Below are 19,675 nucleotides of genomic sequence, written 5' to 3'. Positions count from 1 at the left end.
TCTTTTTCTTTTTCTCTTTCTCTTTCTCTCTCTCTCTCTCTCTCTCTCTCTCTCTATCTCTAATTTTTCTGTTTGTACGGTTCATTCTCATTTCTCACTTTACTTCTTTTTCCCTTTTCCCTTTCCTTCCGGGTAGTCGTCGTCGATAGACGATGAGAATGGCTCAGCAGCTTCTTCTTCCACGATTGTCCGCAAGCATTTCAGGTAGGGGCTATGGTGTCCTATTATCATACATCACATTACAATATGCATGGTATCTTTACATTTCCTCGTGGCGCGTCTCTCTATCAGTTTCGTTTTTCCGTTTTCTGTTTTCCGTTTTCCGTTTGGTAACTGGTAACCGACGACGACCCGGCGGTACGAGACGCGATCGTCACGATTTATTCGTCACGCCTGCGAACAATCGCACGTCCCTATTCCCGTGTAGCAGATTCTATTAGTTGATTGATATCGCGCACCACGCACGTATTATTCCTAAGTTCGATTTCTAACGCTTCGTGTTTCTCTAATGCATGGAGCAGCTTTTTCGTCAGCATCTTCCGTTTTCACACGAGCCGTCCGTCTCTGAAAAGTCGCGTGTATCACGCGTCATCAACGCATACATCGCGCTTTTTTATACTCGTCATTCCGTGAGGGGACTTGACGGAAATCCGAAGCGTGCGTGAGTGCGGGTTTCGATTCTGGTCGATCATTTCTCAATACGGCTACATCCCGACGGCGACGATGTATGCGAACTCAACTCGACCGGTACCAACGGTTCGAACGTTCGAAACGATCTTATCAAATACGAGACTGTGTGTGCACTAATTATCCCGTATCTTTTTTCCCAACCTATTTTATTTCGATACAACGTAATCTTCGATAGGCATCCTATTAATAGGTAAATTTCATTTTTTTCTATTTTCTCTGACTCTTACGCTATGTCTCTTATCCTCGTTTTACGTTCTCTGGATTACAAACAGCACAGACTCTTACGCATATCGAGAAGGAACCGAGAAGGAACCGAGATGGAACACGATTTCGATTTTTACCCGAAAATTGGAGATTCGCAAGGGAATATTCTGGGTCTGGAAAACTACACGCATGTTTCCAAACTACAATATATTAACAACTGGCACATGCTTGCATTGTTTCTTTTCGCGTAAAAAGTCTGTACTTTTGTGGACATTTACTCGTTTGCCCGCTCCTTTGTTTTAAACTGAGCTCGTCTTATCGCGGTATAGAAATCGCCGTAAAACGCTATCCGTACACGAGAGAATTCTTACGGATTTCTAGTACGCGACGCATCAGTCGCGGTTAAACGAGAAAATTCGAATAGAGACGAATTGATTTTAGGAAACTATAATGTTCGTCCATTCGAAAGTATACAATACACAGGATAGGAATAGAAGATAAATGATTTAGGAAACTGAAAGCGAGATTGAAAATCGCGGCGAATCGCGGTCGACTGTAAGACGCGCCCGACGACGCGACGTCGCGACGCGCAGGAAGCCAAGTAAGCGCGTTCGTCCCTTTCCGTCGATGTCGATTCCTTCTATATCGTCGCACCAGACGCGATTCTATCTCGCGAGGGAATTGAATACGGTATAACGGACTAACGGACTAACGGACTAACGGACGGGATCATATTTTGGCCAAGGGTGGGCTTGAGTAACGCAGAACAGTTCAATTCATGATTAAAGAACACGAAACGCCGTTTTTTTTTGTGAATTCCACAAGTACATTGTTCTTATTACATTGGTTTCTTTATCCATTATCAGTATGATTATTATTAATGTAATTATCATGAAAAAACAGGTCGTATTATGAAAGAAACGAGAGAGAAAAAAGGCTAAACAGAAAAGGAGAATAAAAGTTATTAGACGGTAAACGTGTATCTATACACGTTGGTTGAAACTAGAAACGGTGATCGTCGATATACACGTACGTATGCGTAAGCTAAACGGAGCGCAGTTGCGATTACCGTATATTAATCTTCAGTTAACTTTTTATTTTAATTAATTCTAATATGTTAATAAAACGATATTACGTGACTACAGGCTAACGATATAATGTTCGCACGACCCAGTTGACTTCCCATACAGAATCGACGCATCCTACCAATCTACCGTATCTGGTATTTTCGTATCTGGAATCGGAATTTTTCAAGTACGCTCATCCTAATCGATAATCAGCAGTTCAAACGATAAAACCCGCACGCTTTTTCCTCCTTTCGTTTTCAACGGAGGGATAATCATTAGAAATCTTAGTGGAAGCTGAACACGATATACGTATTTCACGTTTTCTCCGTTTCTTTATTCGCGTGCTACGTTTTTTTTTATTTTTATTTTTTCGTATTAGTTTAATAATACGAGTTTGGTGGCGCTAACGATATAGATATACTCTCTGCATATACATATATGTATATATGCCACGTAAAAGGAAGAAAATGTTGAACGTCAAGCAGTGAAAAAATTACGATTGATCGGTCACGCGCAGTACGTTCTTGTTCGTATCGATGACGTCTAGAAACGGTGGTAAGCAGCAAACGTACCTTATACTTGATCTGTGCAATGATTTAAACGAAAAGCCGTCTTTCTTTTACAATTACGTTTGATGAAACTCATCGGGAAAGGAAGTCCGTACGAAGTCGAGCCGCGAACCGTCTGACGATCGCGACTGACCTAACGCGCGCTATTCGAACGCAAAGAAGCCGCTCTCCAAACTGTGTACATTCATACGATCATCCGATTTTTGCGTGGTCACGACGCGAGAAAGGTGGGTTATGCTATTTCGATGCTTTTCAAACGCGACCGCCGACGCACGCTTACATCGATTGAAAAATATCAAGCAACTTTGACCGCTCGTCGATAGAAACATTCCGTCATCGAGAATTTACATTTTCGCGTACGGTTTCGGTCGACTGAACTGTCTCGTCCAAAAAAAAGAAAGAGAAAAAAAATAACACTATCGAAGCGAGAACGGCACGTATGCATTTCTGTGTATATGGGAGTTGGCGTGGACGCGCGCGCTCGTCATCGTCACAAAAAACGAGCATTAAAAACATATGGTACGTATCGTCGTCGTAAGCATCGTCCTACCAAAATGATTTTTCGAATTTACTCTTTCTTCTCGTTTGCAAATCCTTGCACCATTTTCGATAAAAAGCCTAATTACGAGTCGAAAAATTGCATGTCGGTAGGAGGATGCCGGTTTCTTACATCGAGAAAACGAACCCATCGACTCGATACTAAATAAAATACGATGTACACGCCTAATTTCACGCATTTTGGGACGAACGAGATCAGGTATGAGCGATGAGAACAGAAAGGACACGTTTGATGATGGGTGAGCGAGGGTGGTAACGGGAAACGGTAGGTGTCGAACAGCGAATTACAACGATACCGGAAGTGATGGTGGTTGCGGTGACGGCGGCGAAGGCGAAGGCGATGACGACGACGACGACGACGACGACGACGAAGTCGAAGGGGACGACAACGACGATGACGACGACGGCGTTGGCGGCAACGGAGACGATGTTGGCGGCGGCGACGACGACGACAACGACGACGACGACGACGACGACGACGACGACGAAAAATTTTACGTGTCGGGAATAGGAAAACTGGAAATAAAGGTAAAATAAAGGGGCGCAAGAAAAGCTTGCGATTCGATCGAACTCATTTTCGTTTTGTTTGCTGCTTAATTCGCCAGACATTTTGCTCTCTGTTTTTTTTTTCTTTTCTTTCTTTCTTTTTGTTTCCGCTTATTCCGTGTAAATGGCGCATATAGCAAAGAGGGAAATACATGTTCCGATTCCGCTAGAGCGGCCGAATGGGTAGTAGATCTTCGCGCGTGCAGATCGATAGACGGCCAAGAGTATCTCGGTCCCGAGGCTTCCTGCTAGCGACACACAGAGACAGACCCGACAGACCCGACAGAGACACAGAGACCGATCCGAGACCGACGCGACGATTTAGTATGGTGCGAACCGGCGCGACGGCGATGGCCCTCGTAATCCCGGTCTGGTAACCAAAATGAAGCTACGTCAGTTACACGAGATCGATCAAACGATTTCAAAACACGGGCTAAGCGAGGAACAACTTGTGAGATACAAAACAGGGCAAATAGGTAAGTAGACAAGGGTACATACATAGAGTACTACGGGGAAAAAAAAAGAATAAAATTACACGATCTATCGATCGTCGGAAAGAACGAGATGCACAGGTACGCGCGTATGCGCTAAATAATATAAGCGCATACGTACGCACATACTGCGTCTTACGAAAGGTGCGGGGAGACATTGAAAGAAGCGGGAAAAAGATTAAAAAAGATTAAAAAAGATTAAAAGAGATTAAAAAAGAAACAAAATTAGAGAAAAAGATAAAAACAGCGTCCAATTTTAATCATATAAAGAGTATGTACTTCCTCGTTTTTCTCGCTAATACGCCCCAACAACTTGTACCATAAACGTACACGTCTGTTTCTCACCGACGAGGACAGACCATTTTTCAAACGAGATGCGCGTACTTCTTTACGAAACCGTACGCTTCGCCGCATTTATCGTTTCGCTGTGAAGCAGCTTCTTCGTCGGACAACGTTCGTGGTAATTTGAAAATATTCAATTGTTAATAAGAGCGAGGCAATTCGGCGATGTCGTACCGTAGCTCGTAAAGAAGAGGATAAAGTTAGTTGAATCTATATCACCGAAAACAATCGAATACGAAGAAACGATTCACGTTTCGCGAATCAGGCTGACGCGCAACCCATCAACCCATCAACCCATCACGCGTCTACTTACCTACGCTCTTCGAATGAATCTCGGCTGAAGTCCTCGTACATGCCTCTACTATAACAGCGGGTATAATAAATAATCGAATCTACGGATGATCAGAGATCAACATATACCGGTAACTTGCTCCCTTGTCCAAGGCTTAACTTTGTGAATTAGTCCCTGTACATATATTCAAAATCAAAGAAAAGTGATTGCGTGCTGCCTAATATGACTGTCAAGATAGGTAATGGAAGGTGAAGAAACACCAGGAAACATAGGAACAAATTTGTTCGCTGCTAATCTTAATTCGAGATCTGAAGCACCACTTCAACAACAACAACAACAACAACGACGACGACGACGACGACGACAACAATAACAACAACAACAACAACAACAACAACAACCCCTACATTTTCAACGATACAAAGGAATTCAGCACTTTCAAAGGCAAGAAAGAACGAGAACGAGAAAGAATAGCATTCGATGGACAGCACTTGGAAGCATGTCATTTCAATCTGTTCTAAACTCGCACGTTTACTGCACGCGCTTCGATTCTACCTATAAACGATGCGATACTGATGCAAAAAGCACAGAGTATCTGTATTCGCTTTGTTCGACGCGAGATACTACACGCTTGTTGAGAAATCACTTGAAAGGAATTGAAATGAACTGAACTGAACTGAACTGAACTCAACTGAACTGAAACAATGAAACGTACAAATATACGCGCAATAGGGATACAACAGCTTCGTAACGGCGTAACACGACATATTTTTTCTTTCTTTTTTTTTATAGCCAGTCATATGAGGCAGGCAGCGGTAGACTGGATTTTGAACCCATGCGATTGTTCAAATTATTCGAATTCTACGAATATCTCATCATTGAATATTCAGAATGTAAACGAGCCGTTTGCAGCCCAGGCTGGGATTATATAGGGTAATAAGGTAACGTGCAACAACAAGTTCAAAGTATTCAGAAGGATTGAGAAATTCAATCAATTCTGTTTTCTATTTGAAAGTTTGCGAATGAATTTTACATACATGAAAAGCTTTGAACCTCGCGAGTAGAAGTCAGCTTCAAGAACTATGGATCGTAATTTTCGAGTTTGTTACAACTACCTGTGTAATGCGTGTGCTTTGTATATATATATATATATATATATATATATATATATATATGCTCGTATGTATGTACGTAAACAATGTGTTTGCAGCTTTTTTTAACGACATCTATCGCCGTTTCGATATTTTTCGTACCGGCCCGATTTCATTAAACCTTCAACACAATTCAGCGTCTAAACGTTCGAACGGTATCGACTTTTCAACCAATTAACGCTATTTTATACCTCGTTGACGAAACTATCTTACAGAAACAAGCTAGAGAAAGTCCTGCGTATAATCTGCACGAAGAAAGTAACAGAAAGAAAAACGAGGATCGAAGAGGAGAGGGGGAGAGAAACAATAACGATAAGTTTCAGACAGACAGACGATAGGCAAAACGACGTAAAAAAAAAAGAAAAAAAGAAGAACGATTAGCTGAGAACCAAAAGAAGGTAAAGAATACTCACAATACGTGTATGGAAACCTGGTATATGTCGTAACTTCTTCCCTTTTTCTAACGCAAGACGAAGAATGAATAAGAAAAGAAAAAATATTCTTGTGTAAAGTCACGATTATCAGAGTCGAGAATACGTTGAAAGCGAGACTAAACAGACTATTTGAAGAGGGGTATGTATATCCATTATTGGAAACTGGCCTGAACAACTATTATTGCGAACCGGCGATATCAAAACTTATTGTCCAATACGTCTGGAAAGCTGATTTCTACTTACAAGACGTTTCAAAGATAATCGATAGGCGTCGTTCCTGAAAATCGCGTCAACCCTTACTCTTTTCTTTTTCTTTGTTTTTCTTTTATTTTCTTTTTATCGTTTCGTTTCGTTTTCTTTTCTTTTCTTTTCTTTTCTTTTCTATCTACAGCGTACGAGTTTTTTAGAATCGTGTAGAATCGCATATCCTGGCTCGCGGTAGTGCGATCAAGAAATCTAGTTCGCATTCCTTAGGAACGTTTCTTCATCCCAGGCCTCCGCGCCACTCCCGGTTGAGTGATGTACGTAATAGGGAGCGCTTGAAACACAAAGGATTTATGAGAGACATACAGGCCAATCTCGCAGTTAACGCCATGGATCAAGAGAGTCTATGAACAGGGACATCCCTAGAAGAGCAGTCGACATGTTCAAGGTACGATCAGTCGAGACCCGGAATTTCCCGCGTATTTATTTCTATTAATGCAAGTGAGGGAAGCTGCTCGTATAGAATGCGCGTCAGCGACAAGAACGAGGTACGACTACTCGCTAACAAAAGTGGTCAAAGACTTACTCTTGCACGACTTGAACGTTGGCCCGGGACTGTCTCTCTAGGGTTGCCCGCGTTCATGGACAAAGATGGTACGCAGCCTGAGGTGCACTGAAATTTAGAATGTACAGAAACGTCCAAGCGTCATATTACAATTAACATTTTATTACGCAGACTCTGCACTCATGTGGGCATCGGGTCGACACTCGTACTTGAATTAGAAAATTTAAAAAAATAAAAAAAATAAAAAAAATTTACCAATTATATTGTCTCAACTACACGCAAAAGAACAGAAACATACACGATATGCGATATATAAACAACACGACCACGCGTAACATATTCGACAGACAGACACGTCCATTCGAACAAGCACTAATTCATCCATATTCACTCCGTGTTTTCCAAACAAGTTGTATCATTCGAAAGCTACAGACTCTCCGTGCCAGAAGAAACGAATAAAAAACCCCCCTGTATCATCATTTTGTAATTTTCTATTTCCTTTCTCGTAACGAACAGCTAGACATCGGAGCTTACCACCACTTTAAGTTCTACATACGAGCCAACGAATTGTTCAAGTGCGATTAGAGGGGTAAGCACTCTCACCTTATACAATCCCCCCTAGATACTATGTCGTAGCGCGACATACCCTATATGTATTACTGTTTGAAAGGGGTAATTGTGCCGACAGTAGATACCCGCGACCACGTGTCCAATTATTCGCTCGATTTCAATCGGGTTTAATCGAACCGCTCGGAACGCTCGAAACGTTAAACAGCCAATTTTAAAACAGTCCTATCTCGAAAACGAAGCCGCGAATTGTAAAACGATGGTAAAGGGCTGTTTCAACCGTTTCGGCTCGGAGAATCCACTTTCCGAGGCATACAACTTTAACAACACATCCCATCCTATGTATGTCTGTGTTACGAAAAGAAAAAATAAATAAACCGGAAAGATGCAGCTATGCACGGATTCGATTACGAGCAACTATACGCAAATGAGCAACGTTTACGCGATCCAAGTTTCATCGCTGGCCAAACAAGTACAATTGAATATTACCCAATCTAAGGACAAATAGTGCGTATCAATGTACAAATCGCAGACGTATTTACACGCGACCGTGCCGTAAGCACATATATATACCTGTAAACGTGTATGTATACGACCAATTGGAGAAATTTCCGCTTTTCTAAGGAACAACGATACTCGAACGGACAAAGACAAAGAAAAAAGAAAAAAAAAAGAAATTTAAGATTCGTAAGGAAGACAATATGGTATGGATATGTGTGTGTGTATGTGTGTGCGCGTGCGCGTGTATATATGTATATATACACATGTAATATATATATATATATATATATATATAAAATGATATATATAAAATGTCGACGAATCACCGAACCCCAATTCGCATGAGCTGTTAATCCAGCCTGGAACGTTCACAATGTTAAGTCGGACGAATGGGCAGTCGGTACACGATGGCTCTACTCACCTGAACCGGCCGTTGTTGCCACTTGGAGGGGGTGATCGGCGGCTGAACATGCCATACTCGTTGCCACGGGAGAAGCCGGTGTCGCGCATGGATCCCATACCTAGAGGAGGCATAGGAGGCATTGGGTCTCGTCTTGGGGGTAGAGGTGGCATTGTCATTGGTGGAAAGTCAAGCCCGCACATGGAACTTCCCATGTCACAGGGCCCTGTCATACCCGTAAACCGCCTCTCGTAGAGATCCCTGGTGTCCTCGAAGCCCCTTCTGTCATAGTAGCTTTCGTAGTCCTATGAAAGAAAAGGAAAAGTCCAACGCGTTAATACATCTTTCCCTTTCCGTTAACACCAGCCTGAACGACAAACGTGCGAGATAAATTTCACGTTCCCTTTGATTATCGTGTAAAATAATTGAAAAAAAAAAAAAAAAAAAAAAACAAATAGAAATACAAAGAAAAAAAAGAAAAAAAGTACTTACTCCAAAGCGGCCACCACCCATTAACCGATCCCGAAGGAACGGTGGTGGCGGCGGTGGAGGGTACGGGTCGCGTCCAAACATTCGGTCCCTGTATCCGTTTCTATCCGGACCTCCTCCCATTCCTCCTTTCGGACATTCCTTGGACCAATGACCGCCGCGGCCGCATCGATAGCATTGTTCAGGATCTCCCATTCCTGGCCTCTGTCGTACTCTGCTCGTAGAAATCTGAACTTTCATTGGTTGACCATCTACCATTTGTCCGTTCAGTTCCTTGATAGCGTCGTTCACATCACCTGTTGCTTCGAGATGAACGAAGCCGTAATTTCTCACAATATCACATTCTACAACTGTGCCGTATTTAGCGAAAAGTTCCCGCACTTGCGGGGCTTTCGTATTATCTGTGAGATTGCCAACAAATATTTTTGTCGTAGGAGTATTTGGCCCCTTACGACTCTTCGCAGCCTCGCATTTAATTGGCTGCCCATGAACTATTTGTCCATTCAAATTTTGTATCGCGTTTCTCCCTGCCTCTTCGTTTTCCATATGCTGTTGAACATATAATATCATCTCATAATACTTGTCCCTTACAACAACGTAAAAAGAAAGAAAGGAAAAATAAATGAATAAGTGAAAGAAAGAGGGGCAAGAATGTCAACCTTCCTAACATTCCATGTAACTTCCGTACAATTTTTTAAACAAATTGCTGCGTATCGAAAAGTTCAAACTTACCACAAATCCATAATTTTTCACCACGTCGCATTCTACAACCTTTCCGTACTTCTCGAACAACGGTTTAATATCAGCATTCGACGTCTTGTCGGCTAAATTGCCGATAAAGATTTTAAACGTGCCAACGCTACTAAAACCTGGCATTTTCGGCTCGTTCTAGAACCTAGTTTCACAAACAAAACATTTCAAATATTATTTACAGCTAATTCGTGTTCGTAACATTTCTTACGAACAACGTACTATACAGCAAGCATGCTGGAAAAATTACGATACGAAAAGAAAATCAACGTTTCTAGTTATTAACAAGAATCTACGCGGCGTCGTGATGCCGCGTACTTACATACATCATATACATCCATTGAAACGCACCGCTGTCTGTCCCCGTTTTAATCGCAATACCATTTAACCGATTCAGTTTTGTACGAGAAAAAACATATCGCTAAACGAACCAACCAAGCAATTCGTCAAGGATACTCGATGATGACGCGATTGTTTAGACCCCTGCTCTCTGCTCCCACCCTATTGCCCGCCGCACCCCCCACCCTCCTCACACACACACACACACACACACTCTAGGATGCTTCTTTCCACCATTTTGCTAACGATCCAAGTTTTCGAATTTCGGGAGTCGTTGTGATTCTGCTCGATTATCTGAATCATGCATCGAAATAATTTTACGTAAAAGTCACTTATGTGACCAATAGCTGTGAAATGCACTTAATTTTCGAATCTCTAGACGAACAGGATGAGAAGAACGAATCCAAGCTACGACGAGTATCTAATACTGTATGAAAGCACGCAGTACAAAGAGCGAACCGCCGACCTTGTCGAAATGGCGCACTAGTTTCACGGTTCACCAAATACACGTAATTACATTTACCAACAATTATTACGCACCTTTCGCATTCAACCTATCGTATGTTTTCTCGTAACTCACCGACAGCTACTGCGTATAATTTTTAGCGAAATACCTCACACCAGCACTACGTACACGACTTTACACGAGAGAACGCAATCTAACAATGGCGTCTTACTGGCCGCGTCCGCTTCTCCGTTTCTGCGTTCCACTAGCGACCTCTGACAGTCAACTACAGTACAATGAATCGCGTGAACCGAGTACATTCAGAAATCTACCGTGAGTGACCTGTCTCGAAATTCGTTTTGTATGCTAAAAATAATTCAACGCGGGAACTACTTTGCTTCTTTGCTTCTCGTGTTTTTCATTCTTAAGGCATACGATAATACAAAAAGTTATTATAAGAGTGAACAATTATCGTCACTTCGTTTGCTTACTCGTCAGAAACGTGTAGCTTTTTTAAATTGTCTGAAGAAATTAAACAACCTCAAGACGATACTTGTTATTGTAAACGATCCTACGGTAACAAAATCGACGCGTTTATGAATCTAAAAAACAAAAAAATAAAAGCGTTGGTTTAATCCCTCCAATATAGCGCGTTATTCATGTCCACAAAAACAATCGCAAATGCAGATTTTATCCATTAGATACACAAGTACAAAACAACGTATTTTGTTTTTAATTTTTCATGTAAATTTTGATGGAAAATTACAGTAACTTGGAGTAATCGAGTTACACAAATAGCTATCGAGGAGGTGCGACGAAGAAAGCATATGCACGGATACACCGACCATACATACTTTACCTATGTATATATTTATGTATGTATACGTGTACTACGATTGCAACCGTTTTCCAATTTTCTAAACCCATTTACCCTTTTATGTTATACTTAATGGAATAATAAGTAATGTTTGTGTCTCTGAAGTAAAATGCAATGGAAAACGTACGTAGCGTTATGCGAAAATAGTACCGAACGAGCACGAAATGGCGTGATTCGAGTATCCTGGATCTTGGCGGTACAATATCATGATCAATATCGTGACTAAACTACGTTTCTGAACGCACATGCTGTTTTTATACGATAACAAATTACATAGAACGTAGTTTAGAATCATTTAATTACTTACCAAGTCAGTATTTCTGTAAAAAAGCACGACAACACACCACTCTGAACTACACGCTTCCCGAAGTAAAAAAATGGCGGACTAAAATAGACCAAGAGAAAAGTGGAGAGTGGCGTCCCTTTTTCCTATTGCATCTCGTGGAACTACAGTATGGCCAACTGGTGAAGAAAAAAATTACCAACATCAACATTAATATCAACATCGTTATGTGGAGTACTGATTTATCTTCTATTTTGAAAAATATATTTCAAACATTGTTGTATGTACATATGTACATTTAGTGACGTTGCACTTTCCCGAAAATTTATACATGTATGTATGTATGTATGTATGTACATACATACATACGACTGGTATATCGGAAACAATAGAGACACAAAGCCTAGTGATTTTCAAGTATACATATATACGTATGTATGTATTAATATAAAATTAGATATAAATTAAACAGCGGCAATGATTTACACGAGTTTTAGGGATTTACTTGTAATCAAATTTATATATATGTAAAAACATGATAAAAACGTACTTGCGTGTATGTATATAGTACGCGTTTAACTATTTTCAAATAGTAAAACAGATAGAAAAATGGGATGATAATACCCTACACTCTACACCGTCAAAAAAATAAGTAAAGTTGATATCTGTTTTAAAAAGACGATAATATTTAATACTTGTTAAAAATATAAATTTCATTGTCAGCGATCAACTAACTATTAGCTATGATTTTTAATGCAATTACAGTTGATTTTCCCAAACGAAAACGAAAACGAAAACGAAAACGAAAACGAAAACGAAAACGAAAACGAAAACGAAAATGAAAACTTAAACACTATTTAACAGTGAGTTTTGTTACATAATACGCGTATACGGAAATCGTATGTAACAAGGACTTGAAGTCAATAGCTAAAAACATAGTTTGTCAAACTTTTAGAGCAACGATTTTATGAAACTTTTCGTTGAAAATTTAGGTAGGTACTTGGGTATAATCCAGCGATTTTACAAAGTTTACAAATACACCAAACTATTGATACGTACATAAAAGATCAACGAGCCGCAAAAACGATTATCGCTGCTCCGATCATCTTGTTAAAAGATATCTTTCGAGTTTAGGGAATCAACGTTTTTAATATAGTATACTTAATGATTCTAATTTTTCTTAAGCTAAACAATATATCCCATTTGTACAACTTAAAAACATAAATTACATACTGTACAGATAATATAGGATCATATATGAAGAGAAAGAAACAGTGTGCAAGTATCAACACAACTGCTGGTAATATCGATAAAATGTAATTTTCCTGCCTTTGAAATTAAAAATCGAGCGTAACACGATCGATGGAAAGAAAAGGATAATAAAATGAATGATTTGCAAAGAATCGTATAAAATATTTTTCTGCATAGCCAGAGATATTCCGGCGTAGAAGAATATTTCGAACACGTAAACATTATACTTTTGTCGAAGGTTTTTAACGTGAAAAGCATTGTATTTCTGAATGATTCTGAACATGTATGTATCCTGCGAAACTTTCTGATTGACGATAAATTATTGCATCGACATCGACATCGACATCGTCGCGTTGTAATCTTGGATGATGATCACTTTTCAACGAATATAAAGGTCACGCCGCTAAATAAGTAAATAGAACAGACTGAAATGCTACGATGAAAACGATAAAGCTGTTGTTCCTATTAAAGATAGATTTTTTTGTAGTTTTAACTAAATTTACTACTCGCGAACCTGTAGTTTCGTTTAGCAACGAAACAACGTTACCTTTGCTAACGAGTTATACGACGAGTTGAACGACGTTGAAGGGAACGAAAGGAAACGCGTTAAAAGAGGAGGAGCGTTTCGCGGATGTGTTGATTGGAAGAAAAAAAAGAAAAAAGAAAAAAGAAAAAAGGAAAAAGTAAAATTGACATTCGTATACGTATAAAATACATACTCATTCGTTCGTTGAGTTCGTTGATGAGAAGCAATAACCAATTAACCAATCATCCATCGATCATCAAAATGTTCGCATTCATCCATCTTTGTGTATTTATAAATGTTAGTACTCAGTCTTCAGGCTTGCAGTCTGTCGATAAACTTATGTACACCAGGAGCATATATACAAGGGGAAAATAGTTTGTAAGCTTGTAAAATGTAATAAGCTTGGAACAAATTCGACTAATCGTAAGTTTGCCAAGCGCTAGACAATTTTGATGGCATTGTCGATGTGTAGTTTAGATATCGTTTTTTTGACGCGTAGCGCTGTTAAACGAACGGCAGGATTCGCGTGCCAGCACTCGGCCATAAGCTTACTCAGAGCGAATAGGATCTGCAAGTAAAAAGAGAGAAAATAATGAACGAGTTTATCAGACGGATTTGGGTGGATGCGATCGATCAATTTTATTCGTACCGTGTCGTTTTCCCATCGCGGAGGTATGACTGGACGTAACCGTTTCACGCAAACAGCCAACCGCATATCCTCGAAATCTGGATCACTCGGCACGACGTCGTGATAGGGTAAAGCGTACGGTTCGACGATTGAATTTTTTCCACCGGTTACGCATCTTCTACACGCTTCCCAAAGCACCAAACCAACCGAATACATGTCGGCCATTTTGAAGGCATCAAAAGAGGATGTGTTCAAAGTTTCCTCCAAAACTTCCGGAGCCATGTATCGACGTGTACCGACTCGGGTGTTTGGCGCGATATCGATTTCTCCGCTTTCACTGCGAACAAAGTAGAAATGAAAGTAGAAATGAAAAAGTCTGATGTGATATGTGAATAAATCACTAAAGGTTAAATCACTTACCTAATATATCTTACCGCCAAACCGAAATCGGCGATGGCGCATTCGCCGTTTCTTTTTACTAAAATATTTCTACTCTTGATGTCTCGATGAGCTATGGCAGGCTTGCCGCGGGTGCCAAATATCTCGGTATGAAGATGAGCGATTCCAGAGGCGATCGAAAGGCAAATGGCCAAGAGAGCAGGGTGATCGAGAACGGTGGTCTGTAGGTAATCGTACAACGATCCTCTCTCGTGATAATCGGTGATTAGTAACATTTGCGTCCAAGAGCCGGTTCCTTTGATGTCCGCAGCGATAAAGCCCAATATGTTATCGTGCCTCATCAATACGGTCTGATAAATCTCCGTTTCCCTGAACCAAGAGGCTTCCTCGAGCGTAAAAAATACCTTGACCGCGACCTTTTCTCCTCTCCATCTGGCAAGCCAAACTTCACCGTAACGTCCCTTGCCGACGCACTGAGATAAAGCCAATTGTTTAGCGATCGTTCGTTGCACCAGAAGGGGTAATCCCGAACCAGATCCGCTGCTCTGATCGATAAAGTCTTTCAACGTTCCTGCAGGAGGCACCAGGCAGGGACCTCTCTCTTTTCTTCTGTATTTCTGATATATCAGTAACATAGCTATCGAAACGACCATCAAGCAGACGGAAAGAACGGTAGCTAATATTATCAACGGTGCACCGGATGCTATAGCCATAGGATTAGGTACCGCGGTGGGTCTAGGTTTGTATTCGGGATACAAGTCCTTGTTGCAAAGAGCACTTTTGTTACAACACACTATGCTTTTCCCTTGCAAATGTGGCACCAGATATCCTTTGCATTGCATGAAACCTTGCTCGTCGGGCGGTAAACAGCCAAACGACCATTCCGGCACGTATTCTCCTGATTCCGCGTCCCAAACTTCCTCCACGGCGCTGAAACAATGACCGCCGGGTCTTCCTTCGCACGTTCCATTTTGTCGATCGTCCGGGCAGTGTCCTTCGCAATAGCAAGTGATACCTAACGCTGAAATCGAAAAGAGAATATACATAGATATCTATATCGTCGAAGAGAAAGCGAAAGGGTAATGGCTTGCCGCGGTAATACATACATAGAAAGACGTTATTAAACTACATATAACGTGTTTGGCGTAGGTGGACAGCCATTTCGTTCGCGTTTTTCCTATCATCGAAATCGAAATCGAAATCGAAATCGAAATCGAAATCGAAAGAGAACTATGTTAAACCGACTGCTTTAAGATTATCTATATAACACGCGTTAACACGTGAAAGAAGACGATTTTCAAACTTTTCACTCGAATCGGTCGGTCATACGTATCAAATTAGCTGGGTAGAGCAACGTATCTTACGTCGCGGAATTGCTCCCTTGCGTCTATTTTACGGTGGTGACCGCTCTATTTATATCATCCCCAAGTATTTGGACGAAGGATCGATTCTCAAAGTGAACGCGTCTACCTATTCTATGTATGTATGTAACAGACTCGTTTTCAGTTACCTATTTCCTTTTCTTTTTTCTTCATTTCGACAAACCTTTCTTTACACGACGAGTTTTTCAAGAGAGACGCGGCAGAAAGCAAGCTCCGAGTCGAGCCTTTTCCTAGCACGGTACACCTCAGGCTACCGCATGTAACGCCATGTAGGTACGCACGCCGATCGTACCGTACAAGGAAATCGCCGGTGCACGATTATCAATCGACTTCCAACAGAGGTAAACGTGTTTCGTCCTCTCTTTCAGCGTCGTTTTTAGTATATATGTAAGTCAAGCATATAACAGTTTCGTTGCTCGAAATACGTGTTCTGATACGATAACAAACTCATCCAATTAAGCTATTATCGTTTGCGGTTTATACACATATATGTATATGTACATACACGTGTCATATTCCTGCGTGTTTCCAGTTTTACGATGCGCGAACATTAATTCCTGTGATTCGTCGTTCCCCATAAAACGTCGATTATTACATCAATTCGAAAACGGACTTGACCCAAACACCTGTTGCTTTTTTCTTTATCGCGTTCGCGTCAATTAATCGGCAACAACAATACTTGTTTCCGAGCGTTCATAGAACGATCATCCATCCAGCCAATTTTGTTTAGTCAGTCGTCGTTACGTACTCGCCTCGCGCGATTAATCCCTGTTAAATCGTTTATAGGCAATTCTGACAACCGTCGCGACGTATCGCGGAATCTAATATTTATTTATTTATAACCGCTTGGCTACATTATTGTTAATCCGATAATGTTTCGCAGATGCAGAGGGGCACGCAACCGAGAAGCAAGGTATATATTGCGCGTAGGTGAGGCGCATCCTGATCCAACGGCGAACAACGCGTAAATCCTTCAAGAGGAAATAAAGAGAAGAATCGAAACAACTGTAGGATCGGTAAGATTAATTCGAAGAGAAGTCACGGCGAAACCAGAAGAATCGAGCCAGAAATACAGAATTTTATTTTCTCACGTGAAAAAAAGATCGAGGTAGGCAAGGCGCGAGACCTGTGGCGCGAGGCGAGACTTTAGAAGCGGCTAAAGCAGCGAGATAGTCGCTGGTATTTCAGTCCCTAACCTCTCTTTTCTTTCTTCCTTCTCCCTTTCTTGCCCGTTCCCTTACTCCTTTTTTCGCGTTATGTTATCCCTTTTTTCTTTTTATTTTTCATTCTCTCTCTCTCTCTCTCTCTCTCTCTCTCTTCATCTCACTTCTTCTCGAGTCATGGATAAGAAACGACGTAAGTACACGTTTTTGGCACAAGAATTTCTCACACGAGAATCGCCTAGATCGTACGGCAAAACGGATCGTGCATTCGAATGCGCGAAACGTAAGTAGGTACGTATGTATAATAAATATATTGGCACATAATATCAAATCGAAGAGAAGTTGAAGATTTTCTTAACTATGAGAGGAAAAGAAGAAAAATCTTTCGTAAAACACTCGATATCCGTGTATGTAAGCATTGACGTACATACCTACAGTGTTTATCATCGATATGTCGAAAACAACGAAACGAAACGATACGATACGATACGATACGATACGATACGATACGATGCGATGCGATTGACGATTAAAGCGAGAGGAGGGGATGATGGGAGAATTCGGAGGAGTGACGGGGTAAAGAGGCTATATACCAAGAGAGCATACATGACATCTGTGTAGCAGAAGGCGAAAGGTAGTCGATAGATAGCAGGCATCAATCGTACTAAAAATCCGCATCCGATCGATTCTCTGGTACACTGCACGTTCCACGTTCCGCGTTCACTTATTTAACGGGAAACACATGCAGTTGCGATCGCGTAACAAAGCACAAATTTACTCACCACCAACAAATCTTACGATAAACACTCCAAAGCTGATCCACAGGCCGTATTTACATCCGTGCCGACCCGGGGTAGCGGAGAGCGCAGCCATTTTCTACACTCGAGAGCACATACTTCACTGTGACGTAGGGCGGTTTGCGTCGTTCGCAAAGCGCAGGCCAGCACAGCCTGTCCTGCCTCGGCTATTTCCGTCGGTTCATGGAAAGGACTGGTGATAGCTCGTTGGATGCCAGATCGGATCGCGTCGGCTCTCGAACGAAGAGACCGGTTTACGCCGCTGTAACAGAACGAGACAACAATAAATAGGAGCGCGCGCATCTATCGACGATGTATCTCGAATTCGAAGTAACCCAGTTCCTTTTAGCGAACATAAACTAATTGTAAGAATAAGAGGTTGCGTGCCAAAACGCATGCTCGATTCTTTTTTAACGCAGTTTCTAAACTAAATCGTAATTAATAACAAAATCTAGAACGCGTTCAGTACTTCATTTCCATCAAAATCATTTCGAAACGAAACGAAACGAAACGAAACGAAACGAATCGGAATTTGGGCACGTAAGATTTTAACTACGTCCCTGACATCGTCACGTCGTACGTATACGTATGTATGTAAGTAGGTACATGGGCACCCTATGGGCGCCACCGTGCCGCGACAAGGACGAGCGCGGCTTCCACCGATCTTCTTTTCTCTCTCGACGAGCATGGTTACGCGGTATGTACCGACCCGTTCTGCTCCAGAACGAATGATGGGAAACCATATGGAGAAACGGAGAAAAAGTCAGGCTGAGAAGAACGGTTTCTCGAAAAGGCGCGAATGTCTTTACAGGGTCGCGTGGTCACGCGTCATCACGCATCATCTCGCATCATCTCGCATCATCTCGCATCATCTCGCGCGGGAACTACAATACAATTGACAGTTACAATTCTGATTAAACGAGAATCTGTTTTTTTACATACATACATACATACGATGTAGTTATATCGTACGCGTGCTCGTTTTATTCGATGTCTCACTGTTCGATAAGAATTCAACGAGCATCGATCTGTCGATTATTTGGTGCTGCAAATCAAAGCTGATAATGAGCCAAAAGAAGCAAGGAACAAGTGGAAGGGAGCAAACCGAATGACGGAATTGCTTGGAAGTTGAGAGAAAGAAGAGGGGGAGGAGAAGAAGTTGAGAAAAAGAGAAGAATCGGTTAGGAAGGCGGTGGTGAGCGTCTGGAAAGTGGTGCATTCGCGCTTGAACGGCGCCGATTCGGCGATCGAGCCAGCCGAATGTTACCGAACGATGAAAAGCGGTAGGTACGCACAGCACGAGGGCGCGCACCCATGCTGCGATCTGCGATTTCAAAGCTCAATGCCACGTACCGCCAGTGCACCTACATACGAGTATTTTATTTACAGAGCTACGACGACGATCGTTTCAACTTTCAACGGAATACGTTTCATTTACTTCCAAGTTCTTCTGAAAAGCCTGCTACTGCGCGTCTCTTTCCGACTGCGACGTGGAATCTATGACCCAGATTGATTTGTGCTACTACTAGTCGTCTCGTTTTTATTAACGAGCCTCTTCCACTTGTTCAGCATCATCGTATCGTATCGTATCGTACGTAGTTCATTTTTATTTCCATTTCTACAATAGCTATGTGTATCAATTGAAAAATCTACCCCTTCCTTCTTTCCATTTTCCTTTCTTTTCTTTCTTTTCTTTCTTTCGACGAAATAAGTTCTCGCCTGTTATGTATTATCGCTAGTGAACAGAGAGAAAAGCAAAGTCGTT

General features: G+C 41.4%; 2 protein-coding genes across 27 annotated transcripts; both read right to left on the bottom strand.

The window, feature by feature from the left end:
• Positions 1–8: 8 nt before the first annotated feature.
• On the bottom strand, positions 9–11,927 carry lark (RNA-binding protein lark). Of its 25 annotated transcripts, none has more exons than XR_013062339.1 (7): positions 10,740–10,898; positions 9,803–9,965; positions 9,074–9,619; positions 8,817–8,886; positions 8,603–8,702; positions 7,135–7,221; positions 2,919–4,004 (listed from the first exon to the last, which is right to left on the bottom strand). XR_013062339.1 is itself a non-coding variant. In XM_076688972.1 (7 exons), the coding sequence occupies exons 2-7, from the start codon at positions 9,944–9,946 to the stop codon at positions 3,956–3,958; spliced, it is 957 nt and encodes a 318-aa protein (XP_076545087.1). In that variant the 5' UTR covers positions 9,947–9,965; positions 10,740–10,898; the 3' UTR covers positions 2,919–3,955. The 25 variants fall into 25 exon arrangements, 20 of the variants coding, with proteins under 20 accessions (XP_076545081.1, XP_076545082.1, XP_076545085.1 ...); XM_076688972.1 differs by lacking the exon at positions 7,135–7,221 and adding an exon at positions 4,781–4,828; XM_076688973.1 differs by lacking the exon at positions 7,135–7,221 and adding an exon at positions 4,781–4,825.
• Positions 11,928–13,675: 1,748 nt separating this feature from the next.
• On the bottom strand, positions 13,676–18,101 carry tkv (serine/threonine receptor kinase thickveins). Of its 2 annotated transcripts, none has more exons than XM_034335944.2 (4): positions 17,896–18,101; positions 14,590–15,589; positions 14,191–14,506; positions 13,676–14,109 (listed from the first exon to the last, which is right to left on the bottom strand). In XM_034335944.2, exons 1-4 carry the CDS (start codon positions 17,984–17,986, stop codon positions 13,981–13,983), a joined length of 1,536 nt encoding a protein of 511 aa, XP_034191835.1. In that variant the 5' UTR covers positions 17,987–18,101; the 3' UTR covers positions 13,676–13,980. The 2 variants fall into 2 exon arrangements, with proteins under 2 accessions (XP_034191835.1, XP_076545073.1); XM_076688958.1 differs by lacking the exon at positions 17,896–18,101 and adding an exon at positions 16,079–16,118.
• Positions 18,102–19,675: the final 1,574 nt, after the last annotated feature.

This window comes from Osmia lignaria, chromosome 7 (assembly GCF_051020975.1).
Source record: "Osmia lignaria lignaria isolate PbOS001 chromosome 7, iyOsmLign1, whole genome shotgun sequence".
In the NCBI taxonomy this organism is placed as follows: domain Eukaryota; kingdom Metazoa; phylum Arthropoda; class Insecta; order Hymenoptera; family Megachilidae; genus Osmia; species Osmia lignaria.
This window is presented reverse-complemented; position numbering and strand designations above follow the sequence as displayed.